At 41.3% G+C, this 17,193-nt stretch overlaps 1 protein-coding gene across 1 annotated transcript in view; it reads left to right on the top strand.

Annotated features, from left to right (window-relative positions):
* prdm6 (PR domain containing 6) overlaps nt 1-17,193 on the top strand; it is a 78,092-nt gene that overhangs the window by 38,195 nt on the left and 22,704 nt on the right. The window contains exon 5 of the mRNA XM_070834203.1: nt 7,466-7,590. Coding sequence (XP_070690304.1) covers nt 7,466-7,590 — 125 coding nt within the window. The remainder of the gene's footprint in view (nt 1-7,465; nt 7,591-17,193) is intronic.

Raw genomic sequence — 17,193 nt, 5'->3', positions numbered from 1 at the left:
TTTCCGAACAATGCTGCAAAATTGATGGTCTCAAGCACTCCTAATGCAGGACATCAGCTACCCCAAACATAACAACGACACATTTTATCTGAGGGAAAACTCTCCACAGGATACTGAAACTTTCAGTGTGTAATGGTGGCAAGAGCCTTGTGTTTACACAGGATGAAAGAAGTGAATGTAACAGAGCCTCTATCGCACTCACCATAATATACATTATGTTATACCACCCTGTGTGCCACCACTGCACCATGGGAGCCTGGCCACAATAAGTGTCAGTCAGTTTATTTTTTTTTTACCCCTGAATCATCAGCAGCTGTGCTTGTCATGGGTTTAAATGTCCTCCATAATATTTCTCATTATTTATCCTGTTATAATGTTATTTCCATGTCCAATGCAAGTTTCATGCTTCAAATTTTGCTCTGGCCTCCTCTTTAAGTTTGTATTTAATGTGATACCTTATTATCTCAGTAAAATATACTGATCCATACATTATCTATACCTCTTATCCTTCAGGGTCGCGGTGGCTCAGATTATAGTTTTTCATGTAGGACGTCAACCAGGACCAGTCAACCATACTATATAATTATAGCCACACTGCAGGTAGGTAGATAATAAAGGCTAGCAAGCTATGAAGTGTATTCAAATATTTGAATTGTATAGTTTTAAACATTAATATGATACTAATAGTGTTTTAGTTGTAGAAAATAACAATAAAAACCTTTTTTTAAATTAAATATAACTTTATAAAATATGCTCGATTATATTTTCTCTCTTAGGACACATTCATCAATAACTTTCCGTCAACATAACCAACATAATTTGAACTAAATTACAAACAGAAGAAGAATGAGCTTCCTCAGATTTCTGTTCTTTCCACTATTTTCCCTTTTCTTGTAGTCAAACATGCTGCTCTTACCTGAAGTCGCTGTATCTCTGATGTTTGGTTACACAGATCTTAAGTGTATAAGTCAAGTCTCCGCTCCAAGATACAGTAGCGTCAACACTCCTGAGATTATCTTAGATATGACAACAATGACTGGGCAGGGCCACCACACTGCCAAAGGGCACTGATCGAATGCCAAAACACATTTAGACACAATGAAACATCTCTTTCCTGTCTTGCAGATGGCAGGTAGGGTTAAGAGTTTGGGTTTGACTGTGCTGAGTCTTGGTTTAAATGTGGAAACAACAAAATACATACAAAATGTGCAGGATTTAAGAGGTGTCAGTGTTTTATATTGATACCAACAGCTGGGTAAGACCAAAGGTTTTTGCTGTATTTCCATCAGACAACAGGGACTCATGTAGTATTACATCAGCTGAAACATGAGTGCCTGCCATTGGAAATCCCATTGAGAGGAAAAAAAACCCCATCATGCAATACCTGGAATTCAGAATTGGCCTTAAAACTGGGAACACCAGACCAAGTACAAGTGCTTACACCTGGGTACTTACCGATACTGACTACCAGTATGAATACTTAGTGATACCATCAGAGGAGACCATTTCCATTACTGTTCCACTGCGACACCATTGTCGTTTGGTTTTATTCCATAATAGGGGTGAAATCATAACCTGCTTGGCGGAAGTAATTATATAAAATGAATGAAAATAAAAAAAAGTAGGTCACGGCTGCGATATGTATGTCAGCCATCGGCGGGTTAAAGGAGCCAATCAGCACCGCCCATCCCACAAAATATGTGCTAATCAGCCACATGAACCAGGCCTGTAAACCAACAGCCAACTTTATGCTGTTGTAGTAGCACAATTATCAGGAGTAGCTGAAAGGTGCCATACAAATAGACGATTTGAGGCTTAAATGGTCCCCGTAGACCAAAACTGACAATCTGGCACTATAATGTTATAATTATTCAGAACAACCTCACTCTGTGCAATTAATCTCACTTTTTCCTCACTTCACAATGTGCAATACTTCTGCTATATTGTTTTGTTATACTTCCTCTACTGTCGCTTACGGTGGCCGGGAGGTGCAAAACAATTTTACAATACGAGAAACACTTTTACAAAGCTGGAGACAAATTTACATTTTAGAAAACATTTTTACAAATCAGAAAACAAAATTACATTGCCATAACACATTTACAAGTCCTGAGACAAATTTACATTTGAGAAAACAAATTTACAAGACGTGAAACACTTTTACAAACACCGAGACAAATTTACAAGTAACTTTTTCAACCGGAAAGGGAATGTACCAACTGTGGAGTAGAACCAGAAGTGATAAGGAGTTCATGGCGACCCACGATGGACGGCAGTCAAGCGGTCTTTTGCCCGTTTTGTGGCGAACATATGAGCCGATTAACGTGGTACATTCCCTTTCCGGTTGAAAAAGTTACTTGTAAATTTGTCTCTGCGTTTGTAAAAGTGTTTCACGTCTTGTAAATTTGTTTTCTCAAATGTAAATTTGTCTCAGGACTTGTAAATGTGTTATGGCAATGTCATTTTGTTTTCTGATTTGTAAAACTGTTTTCTAAAATGTAAATTTGTCTCCAGCTTTGTAAAAGTGTTTCTCGTATTGTAAAATTGTTTGGCACCTCCCGGCCTCCGTAGTGTAGCTGTACATATCTTCTGTATTTCCCCCTGTCCGCTCCGCTGTGACATTGTAAATGCAGGAATAATCTTATCTTAACAAACCATGCAGACTTCTACCTGGTGAAAATGAGTCAAAGGAGGCCAATCGGCTCGACAGCTATGTGACAGTCTTACACAGGTGAGCACAGTACCTGATACTGGCATTGGTATCGGTGTGTGAGTGCAAGTGACTTCTCATCAAGGCTCAGAGAAACTGGTGAAACTCGTCACACTGGGGGATGTAACAAGAGAAAAGAGATGCTGTTTCCTGCAGGGAGAACAGCAACAGACTTCAGCTTCCTCTCATCAGTTTAGATGTTGACATGAAGAGAAGAAGTTTCCCGTTTAAAAGAAGTGACAGTTACACATCTTATTCAAACTCCAGTCCGTCTTGCAGCTGCGTCGCACTCTGGTTTATTTCCTTCTCCTTGGGGCCTCTTCTCCAGTGTTTCTGAGTACGCCTTAAACTCTGAGACAAAGATCAGTTTCAAACACTGCAGAGTGGCCTGAAGGCCTTTCTCCACTGATATGTTTTCCTTCCTCTGTTGATAAAACTTAGTTTGATAAAACATCGCTGGCTGTTGTTGCGTTTTGCAGCACCGACTTGTTAGAGGATGATCTAATTGGCTGTTAAGTCATTTTGGCGGCGCGCTCTGCAAACCCCAGCGGACGGCCACTGAGCCGGGCCAGGCCACACTAAAATTATGGCTTTGTGACGATTTGTCAGCATGAATGTGTTGGATAAACATGTTTTTATGCGTGTAGACACATTATTACACCTTGTAAGGCATTTTGGTTGTTTGATTTACAGCCTCATTCTGCTCGTACGAACGCTATAATTTAAAAGCTTATTATAACGCTCGTTTTTGCTTTGTAGAAAAACAGAGAACAGAAGAAAGATCAGAGAGCGGACGATGCTGCGTCCCACTGATCTGCCAGACGAGCACTTTTAAACCACGCTGCTGTAAAGCAGCAGGAGTCTTTATTTTTCATACCTGAGAGCCTGTTGGGTGTGTTTGATTTATAACACTGCCCCGCCTGAATGTAGCAGCGTTCATGTATTAAACACATGCGTTTGTTTTAAATGCATACAAGCCGCTGCATGTTTGTGGACCCCTCTCTCTCTCTTTTTATCCTGGGAGGTCATTGGGTATGTTTGATTTATAGCCTGGTCCCTCCTGGCTATGTTTTCACATGGGTCCAACACCACCCCACCCCTCCCCCGGTGTGGAAAGAATTAATAAAACACACACACACACACACACAGATCTTTCGCAGGCTTGGTTTAACTCGTCTGGCCGGACTTGTCTGCTCTCCTCAAATAATCTGATCTTTATCGGTGCTTTCACTCATTCTTACTAACAGGGAGAATGAGTGAGCTTGTGCTGGTATCCATTTTTCATGCTCTGATTAATGTGGCCAAAACCATCACTGTATAAACAGCATTGTCACGATTTTCATCAAACTTTGGTGAAATACATGAATTAACCTTTAAAGAGGCAGAAAGTATGTTTGCTTTTCCTCTGATGCACTTAGAGATTTACTGGACTTTTATTAGACGTTATGATGATTCTCAGTGTCTAACTGGCTTTGTTTTCTTGTTCATGCTCCATATTTAAAAAAAAAAAAAAAAAGAAAAGAACAGTTCTGCTGAAATACTACTTTCCAGCAGAAATATAGAATAAATTCAGACTATGTTTGCAAAAACACTTGTGTAGAGGAACAGAAGCAGGCAGGGCTTTGTCAGTGTGTTGTTTAAAGGCAACAGAGCGGATTAGTGAAGGACTGTAACTCACTTATTGTGCTCCTCTGCACTACTACTGCAGCATTACTCTGCACCAAACGAGCTGTTGGTCTTGTCTTCGTCTTGTGATACAGGTTATGCGGCTAATGACGGTAACAGGAATTGTTGGCGATAACGTCACTGTCGGTATGTTTCACCACCGTACATGGTGTCAACACAGCCTTGATCTGTTGAAGGAGAACTCTGGTATTTTTTAAAAAGAACCTACAAAAAGTGTTGGAACTGGTCCAGTAGATCACCTCAGCCAGCAGCCATGAAAAACATGTAATGACTGCAATGTGATCCTCTGGGCTATTTGATCATTTAAGTTAGTATGTTGAAGTTTTAAGCCACCGACAGGCTCAGAGTGTTATTCTAAGTGTGTGACAGCATCATGGAAAGGATCCCTACAGAGAGAGACCTGGAAGATCCTTTTGGTTTAACCACAAACAGCACACACACCAGACTCCATTCACTAAAACAGGGATTTTGAAACACCTGATTTGTCAGTCTGCAGCTCCCCTCGATCAGTTAGGTTGTTTGTGTTTCAGCACGAAACTCAGCAAACTCGCAGCCTCCGAGTCTGCAGTCGGCTCCCGGAGAGCCGGGTACCGTTAATGGACACACACACACACAACAGTTGTGATGGAAACGTTCTCACAGAGACTGAAAAGCACAAGTTCATCCAGACATTCTTGTTACCAGAGCTAGCCACGTAGCAATGGTGCTTTTCACACACATTAACTAAAACATGGAGCAGGACAGTGTTTGTGTTTATGGTTTTAACACATTAACAAGTGTGTTTTGCATAATATGTCCGCTTTAAATATCCTCCCAGGAAGTACATATATAGTATCTCTCTCCCTTTACGTCCATCTATATTTCTCCACTTCTGTTTTCAGATTCTTCTTTTAATTTCTGTTTTTCCTCTTTTCCAGTCGCTTCCTCTTGGTACTTCAGCCTGGTGTGTCTTCACTTCATTAAATAAGCAGCATGTCATACAGCCGACGTTTACCCTCCTCCCTCCCTCCCTCCCTCCCTCTCTCCCTCTTTGCCTTTTCTTTTTGTCTTCTCCAATTTTTCTGTCTATTTGTCTTTTTCTCCTTTTAGTTATTTATCCTCTTCAAATTCTCTTGCTCGCTGTTTATTCTCTCCTCTTCCCTCGAGAGTCACTTTGACAGAAAAAATAAAGTTGTCTAAATTGTGACTGTGATGGATCATCTATCTGCAGAAAGTCCTTTCCCATAAATCGAATGGAACCAATATCTGCCTCGAAGGAAGGAAATCAATCTAAAAAACGGCCGGCCGATTTACAAACTGGTCAGCAGGAATGTAAAACATGATCTTTAGGTAACGGGCTAAATGTTTAAGTGTGTGTGTGTGTGTGTGTGTGAGCAGGTTCAGATTTGATGTTGAACGCAGCTTTTAGACGTGTTTTAACAGTCCGATGGTTAAACGGCTCTATTGATTGCATCAAGAGGTGTTTTAGTGAAGTCAAGTCAAATTTCGTTAGTTGAATGTTTCCCACATGAGGAAACTCAATGTGCTTTGAATTATCTGCACATTAAAAAGCAGTTATGGTTTGGATTGAATATCATTTCTGTTCACCTTAAGTGGTTTCCTCTAAGAGTAATTAGTTTTCTGGCTTGAAGGCACTTTGGCAGTTAAACATGGGAGGCGTGTGGGAGTTGAACCCGTGACCTCCCAGTTATGAGCTGGTCTGTCTGACACCCCGACACCCTGGTGGGAGGAAAAAAAGCATGTGGGAAATGGTTTTAAAACAGTTTGGGCTGGATATGAAAATGCGGTTTTGAGCGTTGCTCATGTTGTTAGAATGATGTTTTGATGTTTTTGGGTGGACGAGGTGTTGTTTTAGCGGCGGTGTGACCCGGGAACCGTCAGCCCTGCTGGCTGCGTGTTTGAACAACATAACGGCCATTAGCCGGTCCGAGCAGAGTGAGAGACACCAGATATTTCCCATAAATCATTTGGGTTTGGTCAGATGTGAAATCGAGCCGTTATCAGATGGGAGGCATTTCCAGAATCAGACCTGGACAGAGTCACTGATCCCTCATAATGTCCTGAGTGTTTTGGCCCCGTCGGAGGGCGAGGATCGTGTCAGACAGCTCATCTGTTCAATTATTTAAGATTTGTTTATCCCTCTTTTTATAGTTTTGGGTCATTATGGAGGTTTTACATCAGAAAACCGACTGAAATAATGTGTTGACACTGCACATCTCTATGTATTCACTAGGTTTACCACATTAATGTACGTTCATATAGTGATAAATGGTGTGAATAAAACAGAAAAAGCTTGCATTTAACCCCCTTATGATCCTAATTATAACTTAACCCACTCTTTACCCCCCCGCCCTCCCACCTGTCCCTGTGGACAGTCCTGCTTCTCAGCTGGGAATTTGTCAAAATGCCATTTTCCAGACGAGGAGATGATCAAAGTCCAATTTCCAAGATGCTGCAGTTGGTGCTGCTGCACTTTAAGGCGTCATAATCGTCCTAACATAGTAATGTTAAAATCAAAAGGCTGCGAGCAGAGAAAATGTTTCATTTCCTCTGTAAACCCGTGGTTAGCAACCTGTGTTTTATTTGAACATTAGTCAGAGGCTTCAGGAGGTAAATTATTGTAGAATTTCTCACAGAAAAAGCAAAGATTAAGGTCTGAGATCTTCATTTTCCTGCGACCCCTCAGAGAAATCTTGGGACCCCTTGTGGGTGGTGGTCCGGACCTCCAGTTTGGGAACCATTACTAGTAGACCCCAATAGAAAGATAAAAGAAAAATGGCTGCCTTGTGCTCCAACGCCATGTTCACTCCAAGACATAAAAACAAATGTATGAAGTATGAAGAGCTCTCCCATAATAGAGGAAACACAAATAACAAAACAAAAAAAGTTAATGCAGGAAAGCAGGTCTAGAAAAGAAGTCCCTCCTGTTTTACTTCTTCACTTCACTTCGGGATATTTGGTTTTTTTCCTCTTCACATGTTTTCAGGATGCTGTGCTTTGATGCGTCATCATGTCTGCAGGATAATAACAACAGTGAGGCCTCATGTGTGTGTCTGTGTTCCACTGCAGGTCCTGTATCTTCTACAGAGCGTGTATGGACATCCCCAGAGGAACTGAGCTGCTCGTGTGGTACAACGACTCCTACACTTCCTTCTTCGGCATCCCGCTGCAGTGCATCGCTCAGGACGAGAACTGTGAGGAAACACCCCCGACCTTCCTTCCTTCCTTCCTTCCTTCCTTTCTTTCTTTCTTTCTTTGTTCGTTTTGCACAACATTCATCTTCTCTCTGTCCTTTCTTGGATTCTTTCTGTTCCTCCATCTTTGTTATGTTGGTTTTCTCTCGGTATGTTTGATGAACATCAGCTTCAAAGCGGCAGCTGTAGAAAGAAAATCCTTGATTTTTAAGGACTCACGCAAAACATGGTCTGTTCTAAAACTGCCATCAGGTCACCAGATTGATTCCCAGAATAGACGACTGCTCTCTGGTACATCTGGCTCAAGTGTCCTCTGGCAAGAAAGTTAAAAATGTACACTTGCTGAGTAGTTTTGGGGGGGTGGGGGCAGAAAAGTCACCCTCTAAGTAGAAGGTGACAGGTTCAGGTTCACGTCTGTCTGCAGGGAAAAAACACCAGAAGATTTCTTCGGATGTTGCTCTAATTTATTACCGACAGTATTTAAAGTCTTAGACTGGAATCAACCGACAAAAACAAAACAAAGGTTTTTCGGCTGCCTGGTTTATTTCTCACTAACCGAACCGACAGGAAGAAGCAACACCAGCAACACCAGCGTTTAACTTTTCCATCAAAACTTCAGCAAATGAAAATATACACATTCAGGAACCTGTTTTGGCTCCACTCGTTCGATGTTCGTGTTTTAGTTCACTTCCTGTTTGGGTGAACAAATTATCAGGCGTCATTTTTGAATGAATGAATTACTTTTGTTAAAACGGTTAAAACAGTCAAGTTTAAACTCGGCTTGTTGAGTCATGTATTTAATTTAAAGAAAATACTGCGACATGTCTGCAGTTCTCTTACAGACCTTTTACAAATATCAAAAAGTCTTGAATTCATGAGGTCTTACTTTCGATGCAAACCTTTCATGTGAATCTTTTTAAATGTTTGTCAGAGTTCGTAGTTCAGTTTTATATCCTGTAAAAGCCGTGGTGACGTTTCTGTGTGCTGCAGGAGACAAATGTGAGGAAGTCTGGTCAGATCTTGTCTGTTTTTAGAAGCTCAAAAGCGATTGATAGATTGTAGATTCATAATTTTCTTACTGAACAGGATGCAACTTTATTCCAGATAAATCAAGTCCCGTCAATTGAACCCATAACTTATGCGGAGTGAATCTTTCCTGGCTACACCTGGCAACAAAGAAAAATAATAATAATCAAATAATTTCTCTTCTTTTCAGCAAATAATTATTGATCATCTGCAGCAGTTATAATGATGATAATGAGCGTTACTCTTATAAAACGGTCTTTATAAAGTATTATAGGTGTTGTGGGTGCTCAGGGTGAAGTGCTGCACCTAGAATTTGGTGCCGTAACCCAGCAGGACCTTCGTTTGGCTCTCTGCAACAACAAAAACATCATGTCAGCCGTGTGAAACAAGTCCAGGTGTGCGTTTCTCAGACGAAGCACATCAGGAATAATAGTAGATTAAAAAAAAACAAGAACAAATGAACTATTGACTTGGTAAAAACGATGAATATATACATATATTTCTCTCTCTCTAACATATACTGAATCCCGACCACACTGGTTTAGGTTCTCGATAGCGCCGAGGTCATTTGGTGGGTGCCCGATCCTCGCTGTGGTCTCGGAGCCCCGTCCTAAACCAGATGTGGTGTTCCCTTCAAGTCCCATCAAACTTCACATTTTTCCAGCCGGTTGAGATGTTTTTAAACAAACTGGGACGTGAGAGGCTCTGAATACTGTGTGTCAGTGCTTTACTAATGCTGCTGCAGCTCATTCCTCTCTTCTCTCTCCTGGTCTGTTGTCTCTCTCTCTCTCTTTCTTCCTCCACCTCGTCCTGCGTGTCCTCCATCCATCCTCCGTCCTTTCTCTGTCATTAATTCATTTCTGTTTACATCTCCTCCAGTTTTCTGCTCAGTCAGCCTGTTTATATCTTTTTTCCATTCAAACTGTTTTTTTTTTGGTGGATTTGACAGAGTAACTCCCTGCGGGGGGAAAAAACAAACTTTGACGTTTTTTGTTTTTTTTTCTTACACAATTATGGAGCAAAAAAAAAAAAAAAAGAAAACAGAGCATGAGGAAGGAGTTTTTAATCTGGAGCATCTAAATTGAAATGAATTGAATTAGGAGCTCGTCTTTCACAGAGTCGCAGTTAAAGGAGATCGTGCTGATTGCAAATTAGAGATGTTTGGCCACAGACCGGTTTGTTTTACAGATGGAACGACTCTTTTACATGACATTGTTCCCCCTGACAGCACCGTGGCACACACTCATGCGCTCACATTTGCATCGCTGTGTTTATGAGGACCTGCTTTGGCAATGCACGGCTAACAGAACCTTTTTTTTTTAAAGTCATGTTTTAACCACATTAGCTGCGTGGCTGGAGCGCCGGCTGATTGGTACAACATGTTAGCTCAAAGTAAAACATCTCAACAATCACCGGGTGGATTCTCGGTCCTCAGAGGATAAATCTTCATGACTTTGTTGCCACTAGCAGGTCAGATTATCCCACTTGTTCACAACAGGATACGTCTGTTAAAGGTAAAGACTCGATTTCCATCAGCCTCAGCTGAGCTCACGCAGCCGAAACTGTATTCAGACGTTCAAGTGAAGCTTGAAATGAGACAAATCCAAGTATTTTCTGAAGCTACAGTCACTTTAGTGCAACTCTTCAGTGTTTCTTCACCTCTTGGGTGAGTGATGAGACTTAAAGGGAGAGTTTGCCAGATTTAAACCATTATGATGAGTAATGAATGATAACGTGCATGCAGGTGAACAATGTTTAGCTTTTCCATAGAAATACAATAAAAAAACTGAATAAAATAATGTTTATATCCCAAACATGTTAAATTGAAACGCGACTCACGGATATAAACGGGGTGGACAAAATAGAAGAAACACCTTTCAGTATAACGCAATGCAATTCAGCAGCACCAACAACTACACCAACAACTACACCCTCCAAAATCATCATACAGTTGAATCAGTCGTCTCTCTTAGTTTTGGATGAGTCTCTATCCGTGTGAAGACATTTGGTCCACAGAAGTACACACACACACACACACACACACACACACACACACACACACACACACACACTGGCAGAGGGCAAACAAAGACTGCAGGATTTGCCTTTGTTCCACCCTGCAGTGAAAAAAGTTTGCTCATTCTGAATTAAGTGAAATTAGATTATGTTTCTTTTCTGCAAACTGGAAGACAGCAGCTCTGCTCTAAATTAAAGGCATTTTGCTACTAACTACATTTGGGTTTTCCATGACATCGTTATCTGCTGATTGTGCCCACAAAGGGACGAGCGTGACGTCAGACGGCAGCGCTGTGGCTCTCTGTGTCCTCAGTGGAGCAGACGTTTGAGCGTTTGGCCATTTATTAGTGTGGAGAACGTCAGTTTAGCACATTCAGTCAGAGAACTGGCCGGTGCAGCCGTAGATCTGTGTTTATCCTCTGTGTACTGCCTGTGTTCTTCACTCTGTCGGTGAAGGAACATTAAGAACCCACACAGTGTGTCAGCCAGTGAATATTTCAAATCCCAAACCTGCTGCTTGAAGTCAAAGCTGCTCTGTGACACTGAAAGCAAAGATAAAGAAATAATTGTTAATACATAATAATAAAATAATAGAAGTTACTGTGTAATAATTTCTGGACTTTCTCCTGTTAAACGCCCCGAACTTGACATTATCTTCGCTTGAAGTGAAGATAGTTCACCAATTAACAGCTTTATTTGTATTTATCAGTCCAAGAGAACGAGCCAATCTGTGATCGATTAACTGCTGGACAATCCTCCTCCTGTAGTCCACCTATTGTGTGCTGACAGTCTCAGATGTTCTGCAGAGAAACACAGAGAAGGAAGGATCTTTTGTAGAAGTTTGCAGGACTTGGTGCAGCTGGTTTGGGCCGCTGTCAATAAGTCTCCTCCACACGAGGCTCACCTGAAACCCCAAACATGATTTTTGGGCAACGTTATAAAACATATGAACAGAATCAGATCTCTCATCCTTGGTACCTTCGTGTTGGGGAGGAAGAAACTATGCTGGCCCGTGAAGGACTGGAGGAGGTCACATGACCAACAGATCCCCTTATGACATCATGAAGGGAGCCAAAACTAAAGAGTGTGTTTTTACTAGAAACAGAGGGAGACATTAAAAAGTGTGTTTTACAGACCATGGGATCTTCAAATTCAGTCATTTATTCTGAGTTTAACCTTTTGCCTTAACAATAAAATGAAATCTGAAAATAAAGCAAAGACGGCCTTTATGTTTAAGTGATGGTCAGTAATCATTTTCTAAAAACAGAAAGAAATAGCTAAATAATGCAGCTTTAAATGTAACGAACGGAACAAACCCTCTTGCACAAAATGGTAATAAGGAGGTTTCACTTGTGATTTATATTTAAAGTGAGTGAGAAAGGTTAAGTCTGATTTATGAAATTGTAATTAACTTACTGTAAGTACACCATTAGACATGTTGACATAAACACATACAGGTGACATTTAATAGTGTTTTTAAGGTTTGAAAAGCTCGTGGATTCTGTTTAAAGTGCTTGAAACAGCTTGGAATTCTAATTTCACGAGATTAATAATAAATCACTAAATCACAGAACAGTTTAAATAAATAAATAAACAAGCAAACAAATCAGAAAGAGCCTAATTTAGTTTCATATGCACACACACACACACACACACACACACACACACACACACACACACAGCAAAGACGGAGGACAGAGAACACGTTACTGCCAAACCACACAACAAAGAAAACACACACACACCCTCCAAGCACACATACAACACACTGTCAAAGCACACACACACACACACACACACACACACACACACACACCCTGTGGTTGTTTACTCATGCACGTTCCATCCAATCACAGCCTGTCGGCTTGACGCTCCGCAGCCCGGCCGCCGCCTAACAACAACAACATGTGCGCTGGCAGGAAAGGAAAAAAAAGCCCTTCAGAGGACAGCTCGTTGTCTTCCTCCTCGTCATAATCTTCCTCCTCTTCATCCTCCTCTTGTTCTTCTACCCCGTCCTGCTCTGGAACACCTCTCCTCGTTCTCCAGCAGGCAGCGGCCGAAATGTGAATGTTTTTATGGGAGGAGGAGGAGGAGGAGGAGAGGAAGAGGAAGAGGACAAAGGGATGAGAGAGGAAATCAGTCAGTGAGAGGGAAAGTGAGAGAAGAGAAGGAAGAACGGGAAAGAAGAAGTTGATTAAAAGTAGCATTCAGCATTGTAGAACATTTTACACACCACAGAAAGTGTCCCACATTGTAATATTTACAGTTTTAAAGGTTCTCCATCTACCTTCTACTGGCTTCACACTAAAGGTTTAGATGTGCCAAACAAACTCACACACTGGTTTAATGCTAAGCTAACATGAATGCAGACGGTGCAAAGAGCCCGGTCATCTTCCACAGCAGCTTATCCAACCAGCTAATTAATTACCCGAAGATGTCGATGAAGTCGTCGATGCCTCATCTGAAGTTTCGTGGTGCGTGGAGGCTTCAGCGTCCTCGCTGCTTCCTGCGGGCGCGTTGATGTTCGCTGTGACGGCTGTGGGGGAACTTTGAGCCTGTCGAACAAAGTCCTGCTGCTCAGCTTTTAGACAAAGTCGGTGTTTTCTCAGGTGAGATGAGCGTCGTTCTGAAGAGTGTTCTCTAACATGAACTCTGGCCTACTGTCTCACACCGAGTCACTCTGAGGTACCAACGTTTAAAGCATGTTTCTTTAAACTGGCCTTTTCCTCTTCTGCTGCTGTCTAATTGTTGTGACTGGGGTGTTTTTGGTGTCTTTTTAGATCTGTTCATTCTCACGGCTGTTTCTCTTATCGTTTTTTTTTATGATTTTATTATATTTAGTGTTTTTAATTTTCTTTTACTCCCCTAAAGCACTTAATGACGTTCTGTGAAAAGTGCTTCACTAAATAAACTTTACTTACTTACCGAGGAACTGGCCAGTTACAGGTTAAAGGAAACAGAAAGAGAGGGATGAAGGAGGAGGACAAGAGTGAGAGAGGGACAGAAGACATTTTGTCCACCTCTGCAGTAAACCCCTCTCTTCTTCCTCTTCACATCTATTCTTTATTTGACATATTATTATCACCATTATCATAATTGCCTCTATTGATTGTTATAAGACTTTATTATCTGTGGTAACTTAACAGTATTGATTGCTAGCAAAGCTGAACAGTACATCACCCCAGTAAAGAGAGAGAGACACAGACAGGGAAGACTCAAAGTCAAACTTTTACCCTTTTAGTAAGCTACATTTTATTGACGTTGATCCAACAATATGTGTATAAATGTAAATGTTAACTATAAATCTAAAAAAGGTGGCTGTCAGCGTTGTGTATTTTCAACTAATCCCACGTATGGAGCCAAAGAACAAACAAAAGTATCCCAGTAACAAGTATTACAGCTTCTATCTTATTCCTTTAGAGCTTTATTATTGTCCAGAATCTATTAAAAACACATCAGTGACTCACACTGTTGCACCGAGTGACGTTATATTGACTCAAAGTCTCTGAATGTCGCCAACAAAGGCCTTATTTCCTCCTGCGTAATGATTCTCTACAGCATCCATCCATTTTAGGAAATTATGTTTTTAAAAAGAATAATTAAGAGCTACACACTACACACCTCAGTAACAAGAGCAGTTTGACAGCAGAGTTTCCTGCTAGAGTGGAGCTGGACGCCATTTTGACCCGAAACTCTGTTGGACGTCCTGTTTCTGTTTCTATTTATTCCTGTCGCTGGCGTTGAAAGAGCAGTTTAAATGAGTTATTCATGCAATATACCTCCTTATTTAACTAGAAAAGCCTGAATAAAGTGGCAGCTGGCTGGAGGGAGATCGTAAAGGTCATTTCCAGTAAAGAAACATGTAGATATCACAATATAAAATGTGTGATAAAAGGTGCAAACACGGGTGGACGGCAGGTACTCACCCTTGTTTTATTTGAGCGGGTTGGTCTGATCTGGAGCGCACAGCTGACGGGGGGGGGGGGTTTGTTTACATGAACAGAAGTGCTTATTTAACCCCTTGAAGGTCCTCAGAAATAATCACGTTAAAGATCCTTACACACATAAATGTGTATGCATAAAAACAAGCCATAAAAATGTTAAAAATCTTTCTTTTTTTTAAATTTTTTTAAATAGTTTTTTAGACCAGCATCAGCCCTAATCATACATATCAAATTTTAATTAGTTTTTAAAAAAATTAACCCTTAAATTGCCATGTTTTTGTCATGATGCGCATCATTTTATGGTCTAAAATACACAAAAAATACATGAAAAAAATTGAGAACTCTGAAAAATTCACCATCTTGCAAAATTATAAGCAATATGCATGAAAAACTGATAAAATATGCTAAAAATAAAAATCATAACACACTAGAAAGTGCTGAAGACCCTCAAAGGGTTAACAGCTTCGGTGTGGACGGAGAGCATCAGATGCATGAGATGCTGTTAGGACACCAGGAGCAGGAACCAAATGGGCTTGGACGTAGGAAAGGGGAGAGAGTCGGACAAACACATGGTTGGTTTTGGCTTTGGAGCCATAGTTGTCTGATCCTACAAGTAGTGAATTAAGATCTTTTGAGTTATTCTCAGATTCGACAAGAATCTTGTGATTTTTGAGGACATATCAGTTCCTGTTCTTCAGTCTATGCACACAGTTTTATTTTTTATTACTAAAGTGGTTTGTGGATGAACTTTGTGTGCGTGTAGACTTTATTCTGCATGTTGATCACTGCAATGTACATCATATAAAAGTGGATGACGCAGAGAAAAGGATCTGAGCAGACACTAAAACAGAATGAAAACTCAGAATGAAGAAGAGGAAGGCTGATAAAGAGATAGAGGGTTCTCTCCTCAGTACCAAACACATCTTCAGGCCTGAAAAGTGGCTTTTAAAACTTAGCACTCTGCTCCATCGTGGAGACGGGAGTCAGTGGTCAGTTTGTATTCATGTCACAGCCTGTGGAAGAGAACACCCCCCCCACACACACACACACACACAAAGAAAGAAAACACAGACTCTGCAAGCTTGCGAACTGCATCTACATAATTCTCCCATTTTGATGATGCATTTCATGCACAGCCCAAACCCTATTGACTTGTATTTTTTGTATATGAGATGTTTGTAGCAAAATGAATTAATGTTGGCGAGCGGCGCGTAACGTGGGCGTCAATAGTGCCGTCGGGCAACTTACAGATGGTGTAATTATCTCCTCATAAGGTTATTAGAGGATCAATGGAGCCTGGTGGCTTGATGGCAGAGGTGAGCTGATGAAGGATGGAAAGTGATTATGATGAACCGGCTGCAGCACGGTGATGTCACAGAGAGGAGAAGACCGAGAGACGACATGGATCCACTTCTTGGATTTAGTGCATGATGTGTTCCTGAGGATAAGAGAACGACTCCAGATGTACTAGAGGAGGAAAATGGTCCTAAAGAGGCAGTGAACTGGTGTAACATACTGTAACATGCTCCCCCATACTGGCTTGGAATCTAATTCTTCTTACCTGAATGACAAAATAAGTAATTTTACCTTCCAAAGGAACCCATCTGCCACCATGTTTGAATATCTTTTTAAGTTTAGGGAGCTAAAAAGACAAACTTCACCGCTCTTGCAGATTTCCAGGATGCAGACAAAAACCGAATCTGCTGATTCAGAATGAAAATCTGCAAAATTTAGCTGAAATGTTTAATGTTTTTATTTGTTTTTTTTGCTTGTAATGTTTGAGACAATATTCAGAAAGGTGACAAAGCTTGTTTAACATCTCCAGTCCACAAGGCGCCTCAAGCGGACCTCCAAGAGAGTCCGTTTGGGGCGTGCAGGGTTCACTGATTTAATTACCCATAATTCATTGCCAATATGGATGTGATGCTGTAGTTTTTTTTCAATGGACAGTTAAAAGAGTGTGTAAAACAAGCACTTCATTAAGACATTACTTGACTCTTGTAAGCCAAAATATTGTATTGAACCACATCCATCCATCATTTTATACTGCTTATCCTTAAGTGTTGCAGGGGGGCTGCACCCTGGGCCAATCAATCACAGCCAACACATAGAGACAGACAGCCACTCACACCTGTGGGAAGTTTAGTCACCAGGTAACCCAACCTGCCTGCATGTCTTTGGACTGTGGGAGGAAGCCGGAGCACCCGGAGAAAACCCCAGCACGGGGAGAGCACGCTAACTCCACACCTCCTTGCTGTGACCTTACAGCCATGACGTGGGGAGTGCGTACAGCCGAAGTCTACGAGGGCTCAGTCTGTCCAGAGGGGAGATGTTTGGTGCTGAGCCTTGGTTAAAGTTTGGGAATGACGATGCCCGGGGTGCAACCAGCATTCCCTGTAGGTAGAGGATGGGACGCGAGGACACGCGAGTCAGATAATTTGACTTCCTGCCAGTCGGCATGCCAAGTTTTTCCAAACAAACCAGTTTTACAGAATGAAAAGTGAAACCATCCACAGCGAGTTAGAGTAAGACAAACCCTCTTAATGTCATTTCGGAGATAATGAAGGGTTATGAAGTCCAGGTCTGTCAGTTGGTCAGACCACAGAGCAAAGCACAG

The sequence above is a fragment of the Pempheris klunzingeri genome, chromosome 7 (assembly GCF_042242105.1).
Source record: "Pempheris klunzingeri isolate RE-2024b chromosome 7, fPemKlu1.hap1, whole genome shotgun sequence".
In the NCBI taxonomy this organism is placed as follows: Eukaryota; Metazoa; Chordata; class Actinopteri; order Acropomatiformes; family Pempheridae; genus Pempheris; species Pempheris klunzingeri.
The sequence above is the reverse complement of the archived record's forward strand: the minus strand, read 5'-3'. Positions and strand labels throughout refer to the sequence as shown.